The 24,925-nt window shown below is 38.5% G+C and overlaps 2 protein-coding genes across 2 annotated transcripts; both read right to left on the reverse strand.

The window, feature by feature from the left end:
• Window positions 1-1,221: 1,221 nt before the first annotated feature.
• On the reverse strand, window positions 1,222-18,147 carry LOC146452056 (ATP-dependent RNA helicase DDX3X-like). The gene is made up of 17 exons (XM_085098528.1): window positions 17,956-18,147; window positions 17,690-17,756; window positions 15,430-15,534; window positions 14,516-14,674; window positions 13,326-13,398; window positions 12,686-12,785; window positions 11,941-11,985; window positions 11,486-11,576; window positions 11,313-11,389; window positions 11,077-11,172; window positions 10,767-10,927; window positions 7,732-7,876; window positions 7,366-7,510; window positions 6,497-6,678; window positions 5,853-5,970; window positions 4,739-4,889; window positions 1,222-4,372 (listed from the first exon to the last, which is right to left on the reverse strand). The coding sequence occupies exons 1-17, from the start codon at window positions 17,998-18,000 to the stop codon at window positions 4,207-4,209; spliced, it is 1,926 nt and encodes a 641-aa protein (XP_084954654.1). The 5' UTR covers window positions 18,001-18,147; the 3' UTR covers window positions 1,222-4,206.
• Window positions 18,148-22,225: 4,078 nt separating this feature from the next.
• LOC146452057 (protein FAM43A-like) lies at window positions 22,226-23,480 on the reverse strand. Its single transcript, XM_085098429.1, has one exon. It carries the CDS (start codon window positions 23,285-23,287, stop codon window positions 22,547-22,549), a length of 741 nt encoding a protein of 246 aa, XP_084954555.1. The 5' UTR covers window positions 23,288-23,480; the 3' UTR covers window positions 22,226-22,546.
• Between the last annotated feature and the right edge of the window lie 1,445 nt (window positions 23,481-24,925).

A 24,925-nucleotide genomic window follows, 5' to 3' on the forward strand; every position in this document is an offset into this window, starting at 1 on the left:
TCAAAGGCCTGTTTCACAGAAAATTCCTCCTTTCCTCACCGAAAAATTGGGAGGATATTCCAAATTTCCGGAAGAGGGCAATTTTATTTGACAAAAACACCTGGAGAGGCTTATGTGTATTTTACGGTCTTTCCGAGTGGAAGAAAAGCGCTGGTCATGTTCTGTGTAAAATAGTTTCACATAGAACAGTGGAGCCGCCGTTATTTCCTGGCACGCTACTTGCCTTCAAATTTCATTGGTAAAGACGGTGTAAGGGCGAAACTCACACGCGATTTTTTACGAGCCTGACAGGGGTCCTGACAGGCAGGGAAAACAAACGAGACATTTTGTACCCAGCTAGAACCAGTGTTTTAATGGAAAAAAATCTCAGCAAACTAGATATTTAGAAACGTTCCAGCCAGTTAACCGTCTAATGTGTTCAGTTCCCAGCCAGCTCTATTCCAACCTGCAGAGCGGGTTTTTAGTCGAGCGGCCCCATCAGGTACTCCTGAATGCGCACGTGACGCAAAAAGCTTTCCCCCCAAAAAACCGGCGTCATCTCAGTGATGTCAGCATGAACCCCCCAAAATGTAAAAATTAGTTATGCATGTTATCAAGTTTTAACTCTTCGTGAAGTTCTTTGTAGAGTTTACAAAATTTGAGATACACATTGAACATGTGCTTACGTTTTTACTTGCAGGTAAAAAACCTTTTACTCAGTGTGAAATTCAAAATAACAAATCACTCAAAACAAACAAATAAATAAGCAAACAAACAAACAAAATAACAACAAAAGAAAGACAACAAACCTCCCCTGTCCCATCCCCTCAAAAAAAAAAAGCAAGTCTTAATAACCCCGTTTTCCCCTCAAAACGTTGGTAAAATTCAGAGCATCACGGGATTAAACTTCAAGCTAGGGTAATACCTTCCAACGCTTTTCACTCGGGTATTATCGGGCGGGAACTGTGACGCTCGTTGTCTCCTTGGGGATCGGGGAATATAAGACTGGTAGTGAAGACCCCCTCAAAAGAGTGGTGCACTGGTTGAAGAGAAAACCAGACGTTTGTGAGGGAAAAAGAAAAATTTTGGACCTTCGGGTCTTCCGGAGGCCCTCGCAAATCAAGGTCTAGTCTGGATCGAGCAATTTTTTCCTAGCTTGTTCATTTTGATTTTTGAGGGGGCAAAACGCCCTGTCAAAGGTAGGTAAAGCTTGAGTAAAAGAAAGAAGACTGGAAACGGAGATATCACTGCAATGGTCATAATTTATTGGCTTCTGACATCAAATACAAATAACTTGACTGCCTTGGCAGTGAACTCTTCCCCCAGAGAAACGACCCGTCGTAACAGCATAAACATAACTAACTAGGCTAACATAAAGGTTAAGTGACTATAAACTGCACGCTGGCACCAAACGTGCCACCGATGAACACAAATTCTACATTTGTCAGTAAAGGAAGCAAGAAAGAAGCTAACCATTCTTCCAACAGGAAAGAAAAATGAAAACTTTGAAATGATCTGAAAAGTTTTCAGATCGCCCATAATTTTTAATAATAATAATAAAAAAATAATAATAATTGGAGAAAAGTGCGCGTTTTGCAACTCTAAACTAACCATTACATCACGCAATGTTAGTCACGCAACGTTCAGTTTAAGTCACACAATGTTCACTTATTTACATCAGTGTGAAGTGATTCTTGCAAAAAAATTAACTACGGAAGCTTTGAAACAAAATCTGGATGCTAAACTTGTAAGTAACCCAAAAGTTTTTAATACCTAATTCAATTAACAACATTTACTGGAAATAGCAGTCACTGTTTGTAAATAATAAAATTCTGAAAGGCAACTTTGCATGGCCTGTTTGGAAACCTCATCTGCAAAACATTTCCTGTCTTCTGAACATAATAAATATTCTAAACATAGTAACACTTTATATAATTAAGAATTTTAAGTTCAGTACCATTTAAAAAAGTTTTCTACATTGTTTTCAAACACTGGCAGGGTTCACCAAGGTGCACAGAAAGTGGAGTTACAATAAATTTTGCCAAACTGACTTCAGCGCAAATTTGTAAACCTCCCCCCCCCCCCCCCAAAAAAAAAAAACCAACCTTCAGTAAAAATAGCATCTTTTAAGGTCATTTTTGAACAACTTCACAAATATCAACAATTCAAGCAATGTTTTGTGTAGTTCTAAAGGAAAACTTTTAAAGTATCAAAACTAATAATTATCAGTCTTTCCACGCATGCAACAAACATTTTCGTCACATGTTCGCACTTTTCTTTTTCAGCTTGGTGTTGATACAAAACTAACTGAATACTGTGTACAAAAAATGAAATTCTTCACTTTCTTGAACCCTTGCCTGAGTCAGCAGAAAAGGTTATCGCAAATTATAACTGTAATATTGACATAATGCAAGAATTTGTAAATAATATACTTTTATGGATACTTTTTAAACCTTCCTGATTTATGGAAAAGGGAGCACTTTCTCTCCTGACAACCTGATGATTTCCATAAATACTTTGGCGACACAACTTTTTTTTTTTGGCTTAAAGTAGTAGCTGTGAGACAAAACAATCTTATTTCGCTATCGTAACTGAGGCATATAAATCTGACCTGAAAACTTCTGCAACAGTATGCAAAAGTTACACTAAAATCTTGAGTTCTTTAAATACTAACCCTTCACCTGCAAGGGTCAGAGATACCTGTTTTAAGAATGGAATTTTCTTGTGGAGTCGTTTCTTTATCATTATCACTTGAAATCTGTGGAAACTTTAAAACTCATCACAAGTAGAGGGTATCACAATGCGTGTTTCTATATATTACTTCTTTAGTGGTCAGAACACAGACCTGTCTATCTACAAAACTAATATCACTTTTTGCTGTGTCTCAGTACATCTTATCTTACTTCCTGAAAATATATTTTGGCTTCTGAAATAAAAATGCCTTAATCTAGAAGACAGAGCATAAATAACTTGTTTAAAATTCATACTCTGAGCTATATGACGAATAAGCACTATATGCTGTAATTGTAGTTTTTGCAACAACAGCTACCTACAGGAGAGTTAATCCATGTATGTGCATCCCAAATGAATAAAATATCACTAAGGATCACATCTCCTACTCAACAATTTGAAGAGAAACTTTGAATTTTGAAATTTTAAATTGTGTATTGGTAGTCTCCACATAGATTCATACTAAAATACAAATTGACATGATTAAGACAATTTTTGCAACACAACTGTCGGCTAGTGTATGTTTTGTAACTTCAACTCTGTTTAGCTGCATCTTGAATTTTATGCAAACACATATCATGCAATACAGACTGTTGCACACAAGGGGTTTCCCTGAAATTTGTAGCAGTAGGTAAAAATCACCAACCAGACTACATTCAGTAAACAAGGCCTGAAAGGATGAGCTCCATCTGAGAGCTGAGTTCATAATGTACAAAAAGCATGGGGCCCTTCAAAATTGAGTTGAGCTTCTTCTCTAATCATCTGTGTTAACACAGACAGTAAAATAATTTGCTAAATGCTTTGGAATTTGCTAAATCCACAATTTCAGTCTAAATACAGTAACTTTCAAAATAATGTCGCCAAAGATATTAAATATTCAGTTAAACTCCCTTTGCACACGCCCATTCCTCTGTATGCCATTTAACCTTGGCACATAAACAACTTGAACAGGCATTTTTGGACTGAACTCTGAGAACAACAACAGGAGACAATGTCTGTATCACAGCTGTAGCCAGAAGGGAGTCTGGGGCTCCCATTTTTCATGGAAAGAGAAGCATGGTTTAGAGATTTCTGGCCAATACTAGTTAGCAGTTGTTTTTAAAAACCGAACAAGCTTAATCCTAGTGGTCTTTCCGTGAAGATTTCCCAGGAAATCAACCAGTGAGTTCAAACACTGATTAACGCAATGTATTCCAACATGCTTTGTTACCAAGGCCTCATGTTCCTTCTGTAAGGGCCATGTGGCCTTCTTCTTTAACTTGACCAGTTTCGCCATTGCTCCACTGCAAAAGCCACCATCGTTGACAACTGCTGCACATTCACTCTTCCACAACGATCCACCAGCAGCTTTCAAAAGATGCCATATTTGATGCCAGATATTGCCAATGCAACAGTCCCAAATTTAACTTATTTCATCAAAGAACAAAACTGGTTAATTTGTGTAATATTAACCAAACAAAGAAATACAATGACTTGGGGGTGGCAGCACGATGCACTTTAGTTCCACCAATCCTGTCCTCCAGCATTGCCACCAAACCGGTTTTGGTTCCAGTAGCCCATGTTCCCGCCGTACCCTCCATAGTGGGCTCCTCCACCCCCTCCCCCACGGTGATGGGGCTGCTGTCTGTAGTCACGGGAGACAAAGGCACTAGCTGAGTGCCTGCTGGAAATGCAAACAAAACCTTCTGTGAATTTTCTTTGATGAACAAAAAAAAAGAAAAAAAAGCTGAGGAATATCATGCTCTACGTCAATCCATAATTCTGGCCAATTTTCCTTGGGGCAGCTAACAAAATAATGTGTAAAATACAAATTTGTAAACCGAGTATACACAGGTTATTATACCTGTGATTGGGAAATATTTTGTCCCTTCTGGACGGTATTTTGTGCATAGTTTTACATCCAGAATAAAGTAGTTTGAAACTACATTCTAATAAAAATCTTTGAAACATGGTGATCACATGGCAAATGAATGACTACACGCAATAAACAAGCACACAAAATAGCACATAAAAAATATTAATGTCAAACCTCCTTTGCCTGTTCCGTCCTGAGTTTTGGTGGCTCTCATAGGCAATAGATTCCAACCAAGTGGGCACTTCCTGCTTGGTGTCATTCAACAGCTCAACCAGATCTTTGGCCACATTGCGATTCTTGTCATTGAAGAATGATGTGGCAAGGCCTTATGGAATAGAAGTAATTCAATAGTTAAAAGAGACTTTTCATATTTAACATCTGGTCAAAAATAACAACATGTATGTAAAAGACTGATAAAAAGTCTCACCCAAATCTGCTTGCAGGCGAGCAAGTTACAGTGCAAGGAACTCAACCAGGGCCACTCAACATTGATCAGCCAATCACAGGTCATGTTTACAACAAAGGCGTCTGGCTTTGGCAGTTTGTAAACCAATCAAAAATTACAACATTTCTTTAAATTTCAAAGTGTCGGTTTTTTTCGGTGGCCCCAGTTGAGTTCGTTGCACTGTATCATCCTGCTTATATGACTCATTGTTGAGCTGCCCCTAGGCACCTACATCATGTACTAACCCACCTACACAAGCACACCAAAGTATTCTGCACTAATGGTATGTCTTTGTAAGGGAAAGTGTTATGGTCAAAATTGCCCTTGAATTCAAACCCTTTAATCCCTAATATCAAAGAACAAATTCTCCTATCTTGTCCCCATGCTTTTCTTTCAAAAGTACTAGGGTGAAGTTAGTTAAATATCAAGAAAATTCACCTTAGGTGATCATATCCTTAATTCCCGTGACTTCAGGGGTTAAATAAGGATCAATATTACAAGGATAAATTTGATGCTGATCATTGTAAGTGTTTAAAGGGCTAAGCAATACCTTTCCCTCTGGTGGTACCATTGTGAGTCTGTGGATGAAATTCTTGTATTCAAAGCTGTTGGGCACATGTTCATGTGCAGCTGTTTATGACACTGTAAAGGTGATTCTAACTTTTGAGTACACAGAAGAATCTCACAAGAGTGTACATTAAAAAATAACGGTTACTGGGCAGTACATTTCTCTAAAACTGTGTATTATGCTGTATGAGGGGCTTCTAACTTGTGATTCAGAACAAGGATAACTATTCAAATGAAAGCTATGATGAGTGGATTCTTGCAGTGTAGTTGTCTTACCAGTGTGTCCTACACGGCCTGTACGTCCAATACGGTGAACATACTCTTCAATATCAGTTGGCATGTCAAAGTTTACCACATGGCGTACGTTAGGAATGTCTAATCCACGAGCAGCTACCTACAGTACAAGTATAATGTTAGCTTGTTTCATACAACTGAAAGATTACTACTACAAGCAAGTGAATATTCTTCATCTTCCACAACATAGACTGTGTTCACAGAAAATATTTTTACATTCCTGGATTCATCTCACTTAACCCTTCCCCAAACCAAACTCCTCACATGAATACTGCTGAATATTGCTGAACAACAACAATTTTAGGGAGTTGAATTTGGCTAAACCTTTGCTTACTAGCCTGTTAAGAGGGCCCTGTTGGGACATTTTGCAAAGGCTACCATTTCATAGACCATGGTGAGTTCTTTGTCAGTAAAAACAAATTTTAACAATGGTTAGACATTGGTTTCCACTGTTGGCAATACACCTATTTTCCAAATAATAATAATAATAATAATAATAATAATAATAATAATAATAATAATAATAATAATAATAATAATAATAATAATAATAATAATAATGCACAGAAGTTTCATAAAAAGGTTTAGATTTGGAAGGAAATTTGGAAATTTGGAAGTTCACTTACTGCAGTGGCCACTAAAATTGGGGTGCGGCCAGACTTGAATGACGACAGCGCTGTTTCACGCTCACGCTGAGACCGATCACCATGAATGGAAGTTGCATCATAGCCTTCATGATACAAATAATCCTCCAAGGCATCAGCACCTTTCTTGGTTTCCACAAAAACTAGAGTCAGAGATTCAGGACCTGATAGAGACAAAAAGATAAACAAAGGTAAGCCCAGTTATGACTTGCTTTGTAAATGTACTCCACACCCACGGTTTTCCCTTACCTCGGTGTCCTATAACTTGGTTTCAGTTTGAAAATTTTCAACCTGTTGGAATTTTTAGATTTCAAAATGCACACTTACAACCACCAAATTTGGAGATTTGAGTTTGAGTAATGCAACTTTGAAACTTTCCAAATTGGGAAATTCCAAAATTGCAATACATAGTAGTAGTTGAAATTTTGAGGGCTAATTGGGAAAGACCTGTGCAGACTGGGAACTTTGACTACGCACAATTATTGATACTTCCAGGTTTCAAACTTTGAAAGGTCATGGTTTGGAGATGAGTAGATTTGGAGCTATCCAAATTTGGAAATACACAGGCAGGGAACTTCCAATAATTTTATTATTATTATTTAGAGATCTGTCTAAATTTTAGAAGTAAACAACAGACTTAGACCTTCCAAATTTCAAACACAACTACAAATCTCTAAATTTGGAAGTTCCCAAACTTGAACTTCCAATAAATTATTTGGAACTCTGGAATAAATGATAATAAAATTCAAACTGGTTTGAAAACTTTCAACCAAAAACAATGCTGCTATTTCTAAACAACAGTGACATGAAGATTAACACTTCAAAACACTTGCTATAAATTTGCTACAAACCTGATGCATTAAGCAAATCAAGCAGGAAGGATCTCTTGTCAAACTCATCCACCCACACAGTTTTCTGTGTGATGTTCTCGCTTGTGGAGCCAACACGTCCCACAGCCAAGAAGATGTAGTTGGTAAGGAAGTCTCGTGCAAGCATCTGGAGATTGTATAAAAAATATTCACAATACTTTAGTACTTTAATAGAATAATCTTCTTTAGAATGCTGTATGGCAAAGTTATGCTTCATTCTCAGTCAAAAGGCCGGGAATGACAGGCAAAGCTTTTAAGTTCAATCCCCAAATCAAACAAATATAACATAATTTTGTAACAAAAAACAAGTAAGCTCCCTGTTACTTTTATTCTGCAGTTGAATATTACCTGGATTTCTTTAGGGAACGTGGCACTGAACATCAAAGTTTGACGATCACCAGTTTTAGGCATAGTGTCTTGGTCAACAATGCGGCGGATCTGTGGCTCAAATCCCATATCCAACATGCGGTCTGCCTCATCCAGCACAAGAAACCTAACACAAGGTATTGTTATTGGTTACATTTCATGTTGCAAACCCCTCCAACAGATAGTGAGCTCTTTGCATTTTACTTGCTGATGGGTTAAAAGACATGCAGTTATTATCTGACCAGCCCAACAACTGACTAAGTGAATTCATTGATCAATCGACAGTCCTCACAAAGTGGTACATCTTAAGTCTTGAATATTGTTGACTGCTGGTGTCGATGAACAGTGAATTATTTTACTGTTTAGCACAAAAGGCTGAGTTGTTTGTTAAATCAGTTTAGATAGGCATAAACAACAACAAACAGAGTTACTTATTGTTGATCACTGGTCTGTTTATACCATCAATTTTGCACTTTAGCACTGAAGATAGAGCTACTTCAACTGACTCCTGTGGTTGGTTGAGCTTGATGGCCAAACTGGTGTCAGGCCCCACATTTCACCTTTTTAAGAGCGGTGCCTACTATTGTTACTGCGCATACGTTCTCTGCATCGCGAGATACTCGGGTTTCCTATGGGTGGTGCCTACTAATACAGGAATATTTTTGTGCGGTTAAAACTATACGGAGAAAGCAGAACTTACCAAATGCTTTTGGTATCTCAAAAGAAAATTGGGGGTAACCATGCATTTTTCAGAGATAATTAAGCTTCAATTTAGGAAAAAATCCCATACATTGCTTTATATTTTGGCATTTTTTAGATAACTTATTGCTTAATTATCTCAGAAAAATGCGTGGTTTCCTGCAATTTTCTTTTTGGATTCCAATATGCCTTGCTAAGATCTGCTTTTCCTGCAAAGTCATAAACCGTACAAAACACTTCGCTATTAGTACAGTACCGTGCAAATGTAAGTTGACAGTCTCGACTCGAAACTCGATCCTCGATCCTCGAAGCTATCGAGAATCGAGTATCGAGGTTCCAGGCTCGAGTTTCGAGTATCAAGTATCGAGACGCTCGAAGAATTTTTCGAGGATCTCGATGGCAGCTTTCGAGGAAACGATTAATTTCTTGAACCTCAAACAATAAGAGAGAACAAAAGCAATTTTCCCATGGCTCTTACATGCGGTCTTCTTTTCAGTTTGGTCGAAAGTTGAAGTAATTCAAATCAGCGGCAGTGAGTGTTCGATAAATCTGTTTTGGCGCGTTTCTTCCTTCCGCGTATTATTTAAAACACATCCGTTCGTCGTTGTTGTGAAATTAAAACATGCTTAAATTTTTTCATATGCTACATCAATTCTTTTTAATCAAACTTCAAACTCGACGAAGCGGGCTTAAAACTACAAGATTGCGGCTTTTTCGCAGAATGTAACACGATCGCTCCTGAAATATCTTCCCTGCGCAAGGATTATACTTGATTGTATTTGAATTCTTCGAATGAAAACTTCGAAAAAAGCATTTCCTTATGTAAAAACGCACAACATTTACGGTAGATTCAGCAAGGAACCGGGGAAACTTCAACATGGCCGTTCGCTTGCCTTTGAGCAGACTTCGAAAGCTGCCGCGAATGTTTACATTTGCGGCACAGCGTTACAAATTTGCATAAATATTTTCGAGACCATCTCAAAAGGCAATGTCACGTTTTCTTCATTTTCTCTCAACTATTGATTGTAACTGTGTCCTCCTCTGACAGATGTCTGGATTACTTGTTTAGTAAACCCTGTTTTAACAGTGAAGGAAGCGAAACTAAAAGATTGCGACTTTTTCGGCCGCTGTTACACAAGCTGAAAATAGAAACGCGCGATATTAGCCTCGATAAGTAGTACGCTGCACATAATTATGCTTGATTGTCCTTTAATCTGAATCAAAACTTCAAAAACAGCATTTCCTTGATTAAAAACGCACAATACTTTCGGTTGTAATCGGCAAGGAACCGAGAAAACGCTTGGAGAGCTAACTCTTTCCAGCTCAAGCATACACGTGCGCACATCGCTCCAACAAAAACGCAAACACAGTTGGCTGTCTCGCGGAGTTGGTGAACTGTGGCCTCGGATAAGACGTGTGAAAAACTAATCACGCGAAAAGTTCTTTGTTTCCCTGCCTCGAAACTCGATGCACTCGACTCGATACTCGATGCACTCGACTCGAACCTCGATACTCGAAGCTTTCGAGTTTCGAGGATCGAGGATCGAGTCGCGAAGATCGAGTTTCGAGGGACTGTCAACTTACATTTGCACGGTACTGTAGGCACCATCCTTATTCTGGTATCCTCCCTCTATGAGAAAAGCCTAAACAGTTCTTGAAGCACAAAATCTTCCAACATGTCACAAAACATCAGCTGTATTTTTGTTTACCATTCAGACTAAGTACCAGTGTGATGGCACAGAAATGGTACACAACAGTCCAACAAACAAACAAAAAACCACAAAGCCTCCCTTTTGTTTCACAGGATCCTATAAAATCACAGGACACCCACCATTTAATATACTATTTGAAAAGACAATCCCTCGCCTAAGAAAACACTTACAAACACAAAAACATCACAGAACCTATTGGCAAGCTAAAATGATGTTTCACCCTGACTTCCTTCAATGACTTCATACAGAATATCCTTTGACAAAACTAACAATTTTCACATAAAAAACTTCCCACTTCCCACTTTAACCTCATTACGAAAGCCTCGCTTTTGTAATGAGGTTAAAAGCGACTTGGAAATGGCCTATTACATGTAAGACTTTTCCCTGACATTAGGGCAGAGGTGGGGGAGGGGGAGGGAGGGAAAGGAAACTGCTGTTTATTATTGACTCTTCCTAGATTGTGACAACCTTGACAACCTTAGTGATTGTAAAGGGGTGTATTTATCAGATGAAAGCATTCATGGCAAGTTGTCTCTTGGTGACATCATTCAGATCACACAAGGTTTATGTAGCTACAATCACAAAACAAAAATGAATTGAACACACTTGCAAGAGTCAAGCCCAACTCGTCCCCTATCCAGCATGTCAACAAGTCGGCCAGGAGTGGCCACCAGGAGGTGACAGCCACGATCCAGTTCCTTCAGCTGACCACCAATATCTGCTCCACCATACACCACACAGGGGCGAACATATGAGCGGTATGAAAACTGCAAAGAGTGCAATAAAGAAGACTTTTTACCTTATTTGATTCATTCATGTTTACAAACATTACTTTTTTATATATCCGTGCAAATCTGGTAAACACTGTACACTGTAGCCCAAACAAAATAAGTAGATCAATGTTACAGGGTTGTACCTTTCTTGATTCATCAAAAATCTGGCAGGCAAGCTCTCTTGTGGGAGCCAAAACAAGACAGATTGGGAACTGCTTGCGGCGTGACTGATGTCGGGCCTAAAACAAGTCGAAAAATATAATGAAATCTTTAGTACAAACTAAGACCATTTTTAGTACAGCAAAGAAAATAAGTTTCCAGTTATCGCCTCCAACAAGAATATGTACAGATTACATGTTTGACAAAAGATGATACTCACATCAGGAAGAGGAGGAGGACCTTCTTCAAATATCCTGCTCAAAATTGGAATCAAGAAGGCAGCAGTTTTTCCAGAACCTGAAAAAGTGACCACAGCCGATGAAGAGACATGACTATAAATTTAATAAGCAATCATGGGATTAGTGAAGTGATAACAATCAAAATTTGTTTTACCAGTCTGTGCACACGCCATGAGGTCTCTCTTGTTCTTCACAATGGTTATTGCATGCTTCTGAACTGGAGTAGGCTTGGTGTAGTTAGCTAACTACAATGAAAATAAAGACCAGAGAAATGTAGAGATGATGATAATACCTTCTACAAGGTTTGGTATGACTATCTTTAGTTACAGTCATATGCATCACCCAATTCCAGTATTGGCCATCCACCATCCCCCACTGCATTGGTGGGGCATTTTTTTCCACATTGCCATACCAGGGTAAGGGCATTAGTCTACCTGGGAACATTTGACAGCCTTGTGTATTTCAAGCACTGTAGCTTTGTTTCCATGATATATAAATCCATTGTGAAATACATAACACACTACAGTGAACACTGAAAAATGTGGTCAGCTTATTATTGTAGGATTATAAACATATCACATGATAAAAACATTTCTATTCAGCCAGTACCTCAATGTTATTGTGCAAAATTTCACCAAGGTTGCAATCAGAAAACTGAAAAAGAAAGAAAAGAATATGTTAAAATAGTATAACACCTGGATTTCCAACAGTGCAATAACTAAAAAATACAAACTAAATTATGCACTGTGACAATTACTTATTCATTAATTACTGCTCAGTTCATGCTCTTTTCAAGCCTGGATTTCAATCTCTAGCGACACAAGCATAAGCACAATTTAATTTGCAATATCAACATGCACTTTCTCCTTACTATGGCACTAGTTGGGAGAGTTTGTTTAAAAATCAAGACTGTTCATTCATCTGCTGATCATTAGCTTTATTCTCCTGACTTGTATGATTGATTAACTAGTAATATTGTAAGGAGAAATTACATGCTGATCACTACTGGGGCTTTTGAAAGGGTTAAAAATCCCTAGAAATGAAAGTGCGAGCGCAGTAATCAAAACGTCTTGATCCTTGCATTTCCCACCGTTAGTACAGACTACTGTGTTTGTGCTTAGACTCATGCTTACAATGCTAGGAAAAATAATTTATCATCCATGGTAAAAAAATAAAAATAATAATCCTACATGTCCAGGATTCCTACTCTTCAACTTCTGGCTAAAATGCCGCTCTTAGGAGAATTTAACCTTAAAGTTTTGAGAAGTGATTTTGCTAGGAAACTTGTGGGCATTCTTTTAATCTACTGCTGCAAAATAAAAGTTACCAATTGAGCAAAATAACTTGAACATACCAATTCAATGTTCTTGGGAACATCCTGTCCAGTGGCTTCCACAGGAATATCCTCATACTTGTCAAAGTTTATTCCTGTGTTATGCTTGTTAAACAGCTCCCTGAAAATTAAGTACAGACTCTAAGAATCTCAAGCAATACTCTTTTGCTCTGAATCACAAAATAATGACATTTTGCGAGACATCTGGTTTGCAGAAAACAATGTTAGAAGAACTTGATGAAAAAAGGGCTAAGTGGCGATATGGCCTTGGAATCCAAATTTCTCTTCATTCACTCTAATCTGCCACACAGACTGGTTCTTGGGTCAGAAAAGTAGTTCTATATTCTATAGTTCTATATGTTTATAACTTAAACCTAAAAACTGAACCAACTGAAGTGATGCCTTGAATTCTACTCGAAGATAATAGTTATCAACTGCTCTAAAATTTGAGTGAAAATAAAGTTTATGTATGTATGTATAAAATGATTTCTTTTCTTCTCTGTTTAAATCAAACAAAAATTGTAGCAAGATAACAAGTTTGTAGGCTAAAAAAGAACGTATTTTGGAGAAAGTTGGTTTCTCAAGGCCAAATCGTTAATTGCGTCCTTTTCCCAGTGGGCTCATTAGTTGGCTGAAATCAATATTTTGATGCATGATGTACCTTTCAACGCGATCATTTCTTGGAGTCAGTTTGGACCAGTCCTCAGGTGGAGGCTGACTGGCTCTTCCATAATCTACATACAAACAAAAAGAACAATGATTGAACTAAAAAAAAGGAATGATCATCAGAAAATTATTTGGCCAGGATGACACAAGTAATAACAACAGCATGGCAAGTGGAATATGAAAAAAAAAAAAAAAACAATGTAATACTCTCTCCTTGCAATACACAATACATGGAACAGTCGGAAAAAGTGTAATGTCTTTGGATATATACAGCAAATTTGCTATTTTGCGTTCTAGAAGGTATTAGCCAATTTTGACTGCTCTGTAATTTGATATTAAAATACTAAGGTTTAACTATGTTACAAACACGGTACAAAAGATAACATCGGCGATTTTGCAAACAAGATCAAATGCAAAATAGGACTGTAACTTAACGTCGAAGTGGGTGAGGGAAATTAAAAAATGTAGCAATAGATTCTCTTTCTAAGTAGCATCAATGCATTTTTTTTCTGCTGGAGAAGCCACAGTTCTCACTCGAAATATAGGCAGGAAATCCCCAGCCTGTACAGCTGCAGCTCTTATTGACAAAAATTGTCTTAAATTCAGTTCAAAACTAGATAAAGAGTGTGTCAAGGAATCTTACTGTAGAATCAATACTTTTGAATTTATTCCTTTTGTTTTCCTTTCCTAAACCCACCTCAAACAGCTTGATAGCTACTTGCGGGTTCTCATCTTTGTAAGTAGTTTTATTATTTATCCAATAAAGTTGTTGTTGTTGTTGTTGTTGAAAGAGTAACCTGATTCTCAGTGGTCTGGGGTTGCAAACTTTTCATTCACACGTAGTGGAAAGCAGATTCTGTCTTGTCGTGCTAGTAAACAGGACAACTTGAAAAAGTACATCGTTTGTTTCCCTTTCAGCTGTTTCAACTTATTGTTTTAATCAAAGCAGTGAAGTCTAAGAAATGCGCCTCAGTCTTTGTTCTAATTAGTTTCTTTTCTCTCTATTTCCATAAAAGATTTTCATTTTTGTTTGACCTAGCAATGCTTTAAAATCTTTACTAGGCAAAATGGCTAGTGAAAGAGAAAAACTTGCTGTACTAGCTGAAACTGAATTTTCTTTAGTCTGTGGCTAGTTGGGTAGACAAATTTTGCCTCGAGCCTTGATAATACACTAACAGTTCTTACCGTTACTGCTTCCTCTAGGAGGGCCCCTGTTGTCACCTCTCTCACGCCAACTGTTTCCTCCTCCACGTCCATAATACATGCCAGGGTTACCAAACCCTCCTCGGCCACCACTCTGAGGGTATCCACCGTAAAAGTTTTGTTGTGGTTGATAAAATCCATCTGGGAGGATGAAAGAGAAAAATGATGTTTTACACACACACACACAAAAAAAAATGAAATTGCAGTCAGGAATGGACATAATAAAATTTAAAATGTGTACGACTCTGACTTGTAAAAACATTAAAACAAAACATTATTTTGTCAAAGACTTGAGAAAGACATTTCCGCTGAAAATCTTCCGCTTTAGTCGGTTTAAAAAGACAAATAAGCTTTGATTTTCGGCCGAAACGTCTTTCTTAAGGTTTTGAGAAACGTTTTGTTTTAACATTTTTACAAGTCAGAGTTGTACACATTACTATACACTAGTCTACCCGTCCACATCATCTGTACTTTTTTTTTTAACTATCATACATGCCAAACTTTTCATGGCTGCAAATGTTGAATTGTTCTCATAAATATCTGTGAAATACTGAAATGTTGACTTTTAACAAGCCCAGGTGATCACAAAAGGAAGTTTTAGACTCGCTTTACAGCTGTACATAACACAGTCTGTCTTGTCAACAGGTGAGAGGAAGTTTAAGACTTCATTTACATGAAATGGTCTGTACTGTCAACAGTGTAGTTAAAATAAGTAATAAACCAAGATTCTTCCTGTTAATGGTCAAAAGGTCAGGTTCAATTTCCCATTTGAAAATTTCCAGAAATTATAAGCCAACAGCTTAAGTGATGTTCCTTTCAAGTCTTTTCAGTTGATACAAGTGTACTTTGCAACTTTCCCATCTTCTGCAAGGTCACGTTTAAAAAAAAAAACAAACCTCTGTACGGATCCCTGGGTCCAAAGTCTCGTGGTCCGGGGTGAAACACTTGATCTGGGTACCCAGGACCCTGTCTATTACGAAGATGAGGGGGGACGTATCGTTCTAAAACCAAAACACAACAACATCAATATTAAATACTGAACTACACAGTAACCACAACACACTGGAAAGTCCAAAAAGTTTGTTGTTTCAGAGTTATTATTAAATAGCACCAGAAGTTTGCAGAATTTAGGCAATGAAAGCGCTTATTTCTAAGGAAAATTACCAAACAAACTGTCAAATCTGAAAGTTCGTCAAATTCCATGCTCCGTTAGTTTTAATCTGTTTATGAATTCCATGCTTTGCTGATTAAACTTCCTTTGTGTGTTTCACAAAGGCCATCACCTTTTTTGTGGTCCTTTTGCCAAAATCAGCCAACTTCGGAGTTCAGTCTCTCTGAAACTAGAGTTTATTGACTAGGTAATCGCTGCCTTTGATTGTATGGGCTTGTAGTTTTTAATAGTTTCTTGTGTTCTTAGTTGCTCGTGAAGCGCAACCGAATATATTCATATAGAGGTTGGCGCTATGCAAATGTAATTATTATTATTATTATTAAACTAAGCCTTCCAGCTAAAAACTAAGGTTTATAACAAAAATATGAGCTTGTATGTGTATACAAAAAATTAGGAAGTTTTTTCAAGCAAAATCAGCACTTGCGGCCTTTTTCCCAAAGCCCTTTCGTTCTTGCTTAGCAGGAATGCTAGACCTTTAGCTTGATAGTGTGTGTAAAGTTGATGCTCACATCAAAACATCCCACGGAAATGCCTCGGGCATCGTAATATTTTATAGTTACTATTTCCCAGAAGGCAAACAGCTGACAACAACCATGCATGATAGGTGGAATTTTCAGCAAGTGACACAGATGTACTAGGAAAAAGAAAATCTGAGTGCTTTAAACAGGAGTAAAACCTTTGACCTTCAGGTTTCTAGCTCAGATGCTCTACTACTGAGCTATAGGAAACTCATGGGAGCTACATATAGGCCGTTATTAACATGCACATAAAATTAAGGGGGGGGGGGCATTTTGAGGCTTATAGTAAGTGATTATTAATGTAATGTGACTGCATACATGCCAACCCACGGGGTTCAAAAATCGGGAGACGTCCAAAAATCTTCAGGGACAGCCAGCAGAACCGTGTCAGCAACAGCGAAGAGCCTCCGAGGGCTGTGGAATTAGGGCTACATTTTGGCCTTCAGTGGGGGGGGGGGAACTTCACCGTTCTACCCTAATTTCAACATTTCTTTATGGTTCAATCTTTCACTAAGTATTCAATATTTATAGTGCACGTAAAAAGCGGGAGATTTATGTACCAAAGCGGGAGAGCGGGAGATGAGGCAAAAAAGCGCAAGTCTCCCGCCAAAAGCAGGAGAGTTGGCATCACTGTGACTGTCACAATTTGTTTGTATACAAAGGGGTACTTTCTTGGGCAAAAAATAATAGAAGTAAAAAATTGTGTCTGCTAAAGAAACAAGTCAACCACTACAACTGATAATTCTAGAAAGAATGGACAATTAAGAAATCGATTTAATATTTCTTTGTGCAAAATTAAAATCTTAAATCTATGTGAAACATCTTGATCTTAAGAAAATTCAAAGAATTTTAAATGACTTGTGTTGCAAAAAATGACTTGGAAGTACAATTATATAACCTTTACTGTGATAAAAGATCAATAATTGCCTATGGAAAGGAAAATGTTTCAGGTCATAACAATTTTATATAACTTGCTAATCTGCTCAAATTCGTAAAGAAATGCTTCCTCGCTTCAGAAGCATGTAAAAGCTTTAATCAAACACGTATTTTTACCATAACTCAAATTTCAATAAAATGTGAGAAAAACGTTTAGACCTCACAAGATTAGAGGGAATGTAATTTCTAAAATTGAACTGAGAATTGTGATTCAGTCACTCGCATAGATTACAATATATGTTAATAACATGGAAAATTAAATCTTCGTTAAAATATAAAGACCTTTGCGTCAAAAAAACTTGATTACATGTAATCGCAACCGGCAACCGTGGAAACAAAAAAATCTACCAACCTAACATATCACTCATGCGAATTGCAGTAAATGACTTATTGTTCTTTGAAACTACTCGATAAAATTATTTAAACTTCAGTAAACCTTGTTCTTTCCTTTCCAGAAATTAAAGCACTCGATAATTTGCTCTTTAGGCGAGCGAATTAAAATTTTAACGTTTCCTTTTTAGCGTGCCATACCTTGATGTGGCTTGGGGTCGACAGCGCGTTGGTTTACCGCGCCCGAATTCAAGTCCAGACCAGCGAACTACGAAGAAAAAGAACACAAAAATTACATTTAAAACATCCACAGTACACGACTTGGGCAAAAACAACTCAAGCGTTGAGTTTCTAGATGCCGGAGTTACGAAATTCTCAGAAACATAACGCGGCATTTACGTCAACCATGTGCCTTTGTCTCAAAACCGACACTTTGCAGTCGTTTCCGATTGAAAAATCGTACTTACCCGCTGGTCTAGAGCTTGAAAGTTTGCTGGGGACACATGACTCATAACGGAAGAAACAGTAGTTTCAAGCTTTTGACTGAAATGATGGAAATGTTGGTGTAATTCGGCAAGAAAGCGAACGACACTTGAACTTTTTGTACTGAAAGAGTTTTTTCAGCTACCGATCGAGATGTCAGTCGACAGCCGGCTGAGTAACCGCACTGCGTGACGTCAGGTATAAAGCACGTGGCTCATGTGGGAGGACGGGGGAGGGGTGGGGAGGCAACGTTAATCCGCATATGGTGCAAAATATTTCCACACTTACACGTACACGTTCTTCATTGCAGCGTGGGGCAGTTGTTCGCACACCTTGTGTGATATTTAGCCCCAAAAGAAAGGATCTTTCTAATATATTTACAATAATTCATTGTTTAATGTATGGCGAGGTGACATCTAGAAACCACCAGAAAAAAAAAACGAAACGAAATGACGCCAGGCCGGACACAGGGATAGAAATGAATGAAGGAATCAGACGGAGAGCGGAGAAAGAATTCTTAGCCTTTTTTTAGTTTTTTTTTCTCTCTTACAAAGTCCTCTTATATACGTGTAACAGGCCGCTTAAGACGGAAAGCGTGACGGAAGGGCTTCCCCCTCCCGATCCCGTCAAGTTCCTCGCTCACGTCTCGTCGAATCTTCCTTCCCGGCCCACAGGCGGACCACCCTCTGTTTGTGTGATGTAATGACTGTTTGCAAGGGAGTACTAGTCCCTTTCTCTAGTACCGGCCTTCGGCCGGTAACACTGTAAAACAGTAAACGCGCCAAAGAAGGGTTTCTATGACTTGGAATGGGCAAAAAACCACCACGCGTGACTCGATCAACATTTCCTTGAAACTTTATTTCAACATAAAGGTTAAAAGGCGACTTTAAATATCGCTACTCAGTAAAAATTTCAACCGATCGTGTCGCGAGAATATGAAGTCTCAAGTTTGCAAACAGTCATTACACCACACAAACAGAGGGTGGTTGGCCTGTGCCCGACCTTCCCCTTTCGGTGACTGTGCCTAATAAGCTGGCCAAATAAATGTTCTCACTATCCACTCGATCGAATTCAAAGAGGCTTCTGCGGAGACGAGGGTTAAGATCCGATGATGATACAACAACAAGTAGCTTTTAATATTTCCAAACGGCACAAAACTTTAATATAAACTATGAACCGAAATCGATATGACGGTCGATATGATTTTTCACTCAAATCAGATCATGAAATAAACACGGAAATAAACTTGATCAATTTCATACTTATTAGTTATATAATAGTTATTAAATTGATTTCGTCAGATCTTTAGAAATTTCTGTGACTGATAATTGCTTGATATTCGGCAAAAGCGTCGGGATGATACTCAGTACTGGCATAAAACTGTTACGTACCCCTTGTCCGAGTTTAAGGGGGCAATACACCTAAATTTGAATGAAATTTGAAGAGGTTTTAAGAAGGAATAGAGGAAAGAAAATGATTTTTGGAACACTAACAGACAGTTCATACCCACGCAAGAGCACCCTAGGTTGCTAGTGGACTAGCTTGGTATCCGTCTATTAATTATTAACTACAAATTCCAATTTTAAAACTTCACTAAATCTTCAATATTTCTTATTTCTCTTAATTTTACCAATCTTTCTAGAAAAACTACTCCTCCCAAATATACCCAAAAATCACCCAAAACTTCACAAAATACCCCACAACACAGATTCACGATATGATGATGGGGTTTTTGGATTGCTTGAAAACTTCAAGTGGCGGAAAAATAGAAAGTCTATCAGTACAAAGGTCAGTACCTCATGTAAGCCTACGTATAATGTCCCGTACTGACCAGTGGAAAAGAAAATGAGTTTCATATCTTCGATATGGTTACGCAACTTACATTGGAGGAAGTCAGTTTATTATTTTTTTTTTTTTCAGCGTTCCCTTGACTCCGGTGGTACTCTCTTATATAACTTACGAAGGTATGTGCGGCACCAAAGGGTATGGTTTTTGAGCCTTTTTAATCTGAAATAGGAAAAAGATTTTAAGGATTTTAACCATATTTTTACATAGTACGTTATATCTTTATCTTTTACACGTTCATACTTTTAACCTTTTTGGTCTGAAAACGGGTACAGGGGTATAGATTCCACGGAAAATGGGCACGGATTCTAGAGATCATGTCTGAAAATGAGTATGAATTTTAGCCTAAGACAGGGTCTGAAAAGGGTGCCAGAAAATTACGTAATTTGGTTTGAAATGGAGTCATCGTTTGGAGAACCGATCCGCACCCCCCCCCCCTGCCCAAAAAATTTTCGTGGAGTACCCCTCCGGGGCTTTGATTGATCCTGTTCTAGCCATATCATCTAAGCGGCTCTGCTTTTTACTATTGCCTGAACCGTGGCTGAAAAACACTACACCGTCTTGTAATTTCCATCCTGTTTTTTTGTTTCCGCAAGATTTTGGAAATGGGAATGCCGCTTCCGGTCCTTAAATATCTTTTCCCATACACCCTTCGGGAAAAGCACGATTTTGCATAAATATTTACCACAGGTGATTGGCCCGTGTAGCAAGCGTTTCCGCCGCGTTATTTGTGCGTTCTCGCTGTTTTGACCCGTGCAAAAATTGGAACGAGAGCGAAAAAGACGGATCCTAATTTCCGCGTGGTTAAAAAGCGAAAAACGCTGGAAAGATCCCTACAAAACGCTTGCTACGCATGTTACAGTTGGTTAGTTGCATGGCTTATTTGCTTTTTTCCCTAATGAACTGTAACTACAAACTGTCACTCTTTACGTACTGTGATATATTGTTGGTTTCATGGTGCGGTGAACATTACTCTGTTTCTAAGTGTAAATCAATTGAAAATCACTTGATTGGAAAATAAGAGACACTATCGAAAACATAATGTTGGAGTGACTTAACAAAGCGGGGGATCAAGAGATGCAGCGGTACGTTTCCTTTCCGGCTTTCCGCGAACACATTTTCAACGAAAAAAGGGATGCTTGTACATAGCCGTCACTCACTGAGAGAAAAAACCCAATTAGCAACCAACTTCGTTCCCAGGGTCCTCTCTCGAGGGAGGAAGAGAGAGGACTCTGGGAACGAGACTGTCTGCCTGTCGCTTTAGGTTGACTCAACTTCAGTTTGCAGTATAATAAATTATGTTTGGTCAAACGTAACCTTCACTCTCTCGCAATACCACATGAATGCCCATTGGCAAACAACTACTCAAAAAAATTGCCTTCGCAAAATGCTACGAACTGCTTTTCAGGGAGCTGCGTTTCACTTGCGCCCGTTTCCTCGTTAACACGTTCCCCTTCTTTTCTTCAGAAAAAGGCAGATTTCTCACAGTGTAGGGTTTGAACAGAATGCTACCATCCAACGTCATTGGCTTAATTTATAATAACTGAAATGTTTCAGGTTTGTCGTGTGCGCGTGCCACAGAAAGCCAGTGGAAAGCAAAAAAGGAAACCCGCAGTCCTGCTTCTTCCACGCGAACGAGTGTCGTGTGCGTGCGTGCCACAGAAAGCCAATGGAAAGCAAAAAAGGAAACCAGTCCTGCATCTTCCACGCGAACGTGTGTCGTGTGCACGCGTGCCATAGAAAGCCAGCACAAAGCAACCAAGGAAAACAGTCCTGCATCTTCCACGCGAACGACTTTCGACATCATGTAACAAACTAGTATCCAGATATCTACAGATGTTTTCAAGTTTTTATCTAAAATGTTTTCCATTCGCCAAAGCTGTCTCAAACTGAGTTACATAACGTGCTGCGCTACCCTCGTGCTCAGCTTGCGTGACATTAAAATATTGAATATTTTTGCGTAAGTCGAAATGACTACGGATCACGACATCAGTCGTGATTATATCGTAAACGACGGAAGACGTGCACTATCAAAGCAGATATTAATAAAGGTGAAAAACATAAAATGTAGGTCCCATTATCACATTTTCGTTTAGTATTTATAAAACCACCAAGAATGATTGTCTGATAAGTTAGGAATCGAAACAAACTGCTACATTTTGAAACTGACTGAAACTGTCAATCACTGTTGAAATCGACATTAGAATGAATGAATAGACTAAAAGCGAAAGCTTTAGATGTTATCTTTGTTATTTTTATTCATCCCGATGACAGTTTGTCTGGCTGTAAAAGGTAATTAAAACAATTATTTGTGGAGATCACGAGAAACGCGACAAAAATTCATATATCCTTGGAAATGGGACTTTCAGGACAACCATTTCATATGTTTATAAATAGAAAGACGACGCCTTCTGGTTGAAATATTTAATTGACATATTCTAATTCCACCAAATATATTCACAAAATAAACTGCATATTCTAAAAGGTTTCATTGCGTAATAAAAAAATTCAGAAAGGTATAAGAGCTCTAATTTTCAGCTCAACCAATGCTGTACAAATTAAGGTACCAGTCATAAACTAAAAAATAGTTTTTCAATTACTCTCGTCGTTTCGTGTCATGAATTTCCTGCCATCACCCTTTGTTTTCATTTCTTTCGCATTTGTGTTATCTTATCATTTATCAGTAACAATATAAAAGGCGATCTATAAAACATCTTTTTGTACATGTTTTCATTCAACTTCTTGTTCAATTTTTGCCTTTTCGATCTCTACAATCGACAGCAGATCTTCTATTATTTTGTCCAATTCAAGTTCTTGGTCGTCATACTCTGCAGATAATAGGCTCTCTTGTGATGAGTCAAAATGATGATTAATATCATTTGCGGAATTCATTGATATCGCAGAGTTCTCTAAATCTGGTAAAGTTTCCTGAGTGGGACTTGTAGCAGGGGATGAAGTGTTCGAGCAAGCACGCTCGTAATTCTCAAAACTTGCTCTCCGCTCGACGTTTTTCTGCTCAAAAGACTTCCTCCTGTCTCTTCTCAGCTTCTGAAAATGACCCTCACGAAAGGCTGCGTACAAAGCCAGCGCTATCGACTTCGCTTTCTCTTCGCTTTCACAAGACACGGCATGGCATTCAACCACCGAGGGACTTTTGTGGTGATTAAAAGCGAAGATCGTCGCATCAATTCTGTTCAAAGTACAGTAAGAAATATTTTCCAACGAAATCAGCTTTGATTCTTTCGATGTAGACTTGGATTTTACTTCCTCTAATTTCACTCCCTCGGCCCCAACTTGCAGATACATTTTCGGACATGGCTTTTGTTCGTACCTCGCTTCGTCTTGGATTTTTCCCACAGCTTTCTCAATCCCAGCAACTCCAGGTTCCTCAGTAACCTCACAACCAAGATATTTCACTTGAAAGCGAGTGGCTGGTGTTAAATCGGCCTTACCAAATTTACCCTTTAACATGACTACGATAAATAAAATGTTCACGTCTCACGACTGATGTGCTAATAAAATATAAAACTTTCCGGCCCTCGGCAAGCGGTTTTGAATTTGGTTATTCACAACCTCGATGGTGGCTCTTTCATTGAACTGCCTATGTTTATCTCCGTACGAACTTCCTTTACGTTTTAAGCTCCTTAAGTCTAAGGATGTGATTGGATTGTTTATTATATTCCGTAATATCCACCTGCACACAGGTTTGCACAAAGACCTATTCTCATGCAAATTTGCGAGTTATGTACACCATATTCAATCACACAAGATACATTCCTTATAGCTAGCCAACCTCATTTCCTTGACAGGATAATAAATTCTGTTTTGACAAATGAGGTCTTTCTTTATGGAAGCCCGTTGCTGATAATGCGGCTCCAAATGCCTTTGTATCGTGGTGATAATTCGCATTACTTTACGCGTGAGAAGGCGTCAACATTTCGCTTCTATTTTAATATTGCTTCGTGGTTGTAATTGCGGGCGTGAACTGTGTAATATTCTGAATAGAAAAATCCTTGCCTAATCTAACCTGTTGTGTTGGCTATTCAGTGAATTAAATTGTCGTTAATTTCCAGTTTCACTGTTTATGACCTCCCATTAAAATGAGAGAACTTAGCACTTTGGAAATTTTCTTTTCGTCTTTTTTAATTATTCAGTTTCTAGGCAGTTAGAGGAAATTTCAAGTTCGTGTGAAGGAAGGTACCTTTATTGCGTAAACACTGGTTACGGAATAGGAAGAACTACTGTAGTCAGGACTGTAGTTTACGTGAAGTTAAGCGGGAAAAGGCCAATATTACATAATTTATCGAGAAATCTTGCTTCGTGATGGCTTCTTGCTGACTCATTTCATCCAGATTTCAAATATTTCTACCATGTTCTTAGTGACAATCGTCACATCTGATAAGTTGGTTGAACGGAAGCAGTGTTTTATAGCACGGTTTTCACTGAGTGGAGTGTCTAAAGCCAAAGCGAAAGCAGACGGATCCCGCCGACACCCAGCCGAAAACCTTTCTATTCTTTGTCTGTCTAGTCAAGGACCTATTATCGTTCCCAGACTCACCTGTCCTCTAAGGGTGAGTGGCATTGGGGGTGAGTTTTGACCGCGGTCAAATGGTGAGCATGCGTAATGTCTCCATCCCTAGACGCCGGTCACAACATTTTCCCGCGAAAATTTAAAGCAAGCACTCTCGACTCCAGAAAAGACTCCAGTCCTCCAGACCTCTTCCCTATTGCGCATTATTGGTGCTTACCAAAAGGAAAGCCGGCTCTGGGGACGAAATTGCAAAGCAAGCTACTGCATCAATTCGATGTTACGAAAAAAATTCGAGTCAAAGCTGATACAAAAATGTAAAACTACCAAACGTCTATTACAGTTAAGGTGCTCAGACCTAAGAGTAGTATTTTGTGAGTCTGTGAGTCTGTGAGTTTGCTAAACCATTTTACGATTTACTTACATTGTAAAAAGTTTCAAGTCTTTTTGACGCGAACACTGGCTGGCGCAGTTTGGGTGACTCTCGTATTTTCTATAGTTCCCAGGCCTCATTGTGCGGCTAACATGTCTCGTGTTATATTATGAGACTTAAAACGAACCGTGTCCAGTGCAAGACCTCG

Source organism: Pavona decussata, unplaced genomic scaffold, assembly GCF_977016875.1.
Source record: "Pavona decussata unplaced genomic scaffold, jaPavDecu1.1 SCAFFOLD_381, whole genome shotgun sequence".
NCBI lineage: Eukaryota > Metazoa > Cnidaria > Anthozoa > Scleractinia > Agariciidae > Pavona > Pavona decussata.

What these genes read in the sequence shown, in the direction of transcription:
- LOC146452057 (XM_085098429.1), bottom strand. Translation starts at nt 23,287, where the DNA reads ATGTTAAAGGGTAAATTTGGTAAGGCCGATTTAACACCAGCCACTCGC.
- LOC146452056 (XM_085098528.1), bottom strand. Translation starts at nt 18,000, where the DNA reads ATGAGTCATGTGTCCCCAGCAAACTTTCAAGCTCTAGACCAGCGG. An exon ending in CGACCCCAAGCCACATCAAG is followed by an intron (nt 15,535 to 17,689) that starts GTATGGCACGCT and finishes TTTTGGTTTTAG; the next exon opens with AACGATACGTCCCCCCTCAT. An exon ending in GTTGGGCTTGACTCTTGCAA is followed by an intron (nt 7,877 to 10,766) that starts GTGTGTTCAATT and finishes ACCTTGTGTTAG; the next exon opens with GTTTCTTGTGCTGGATGAGG.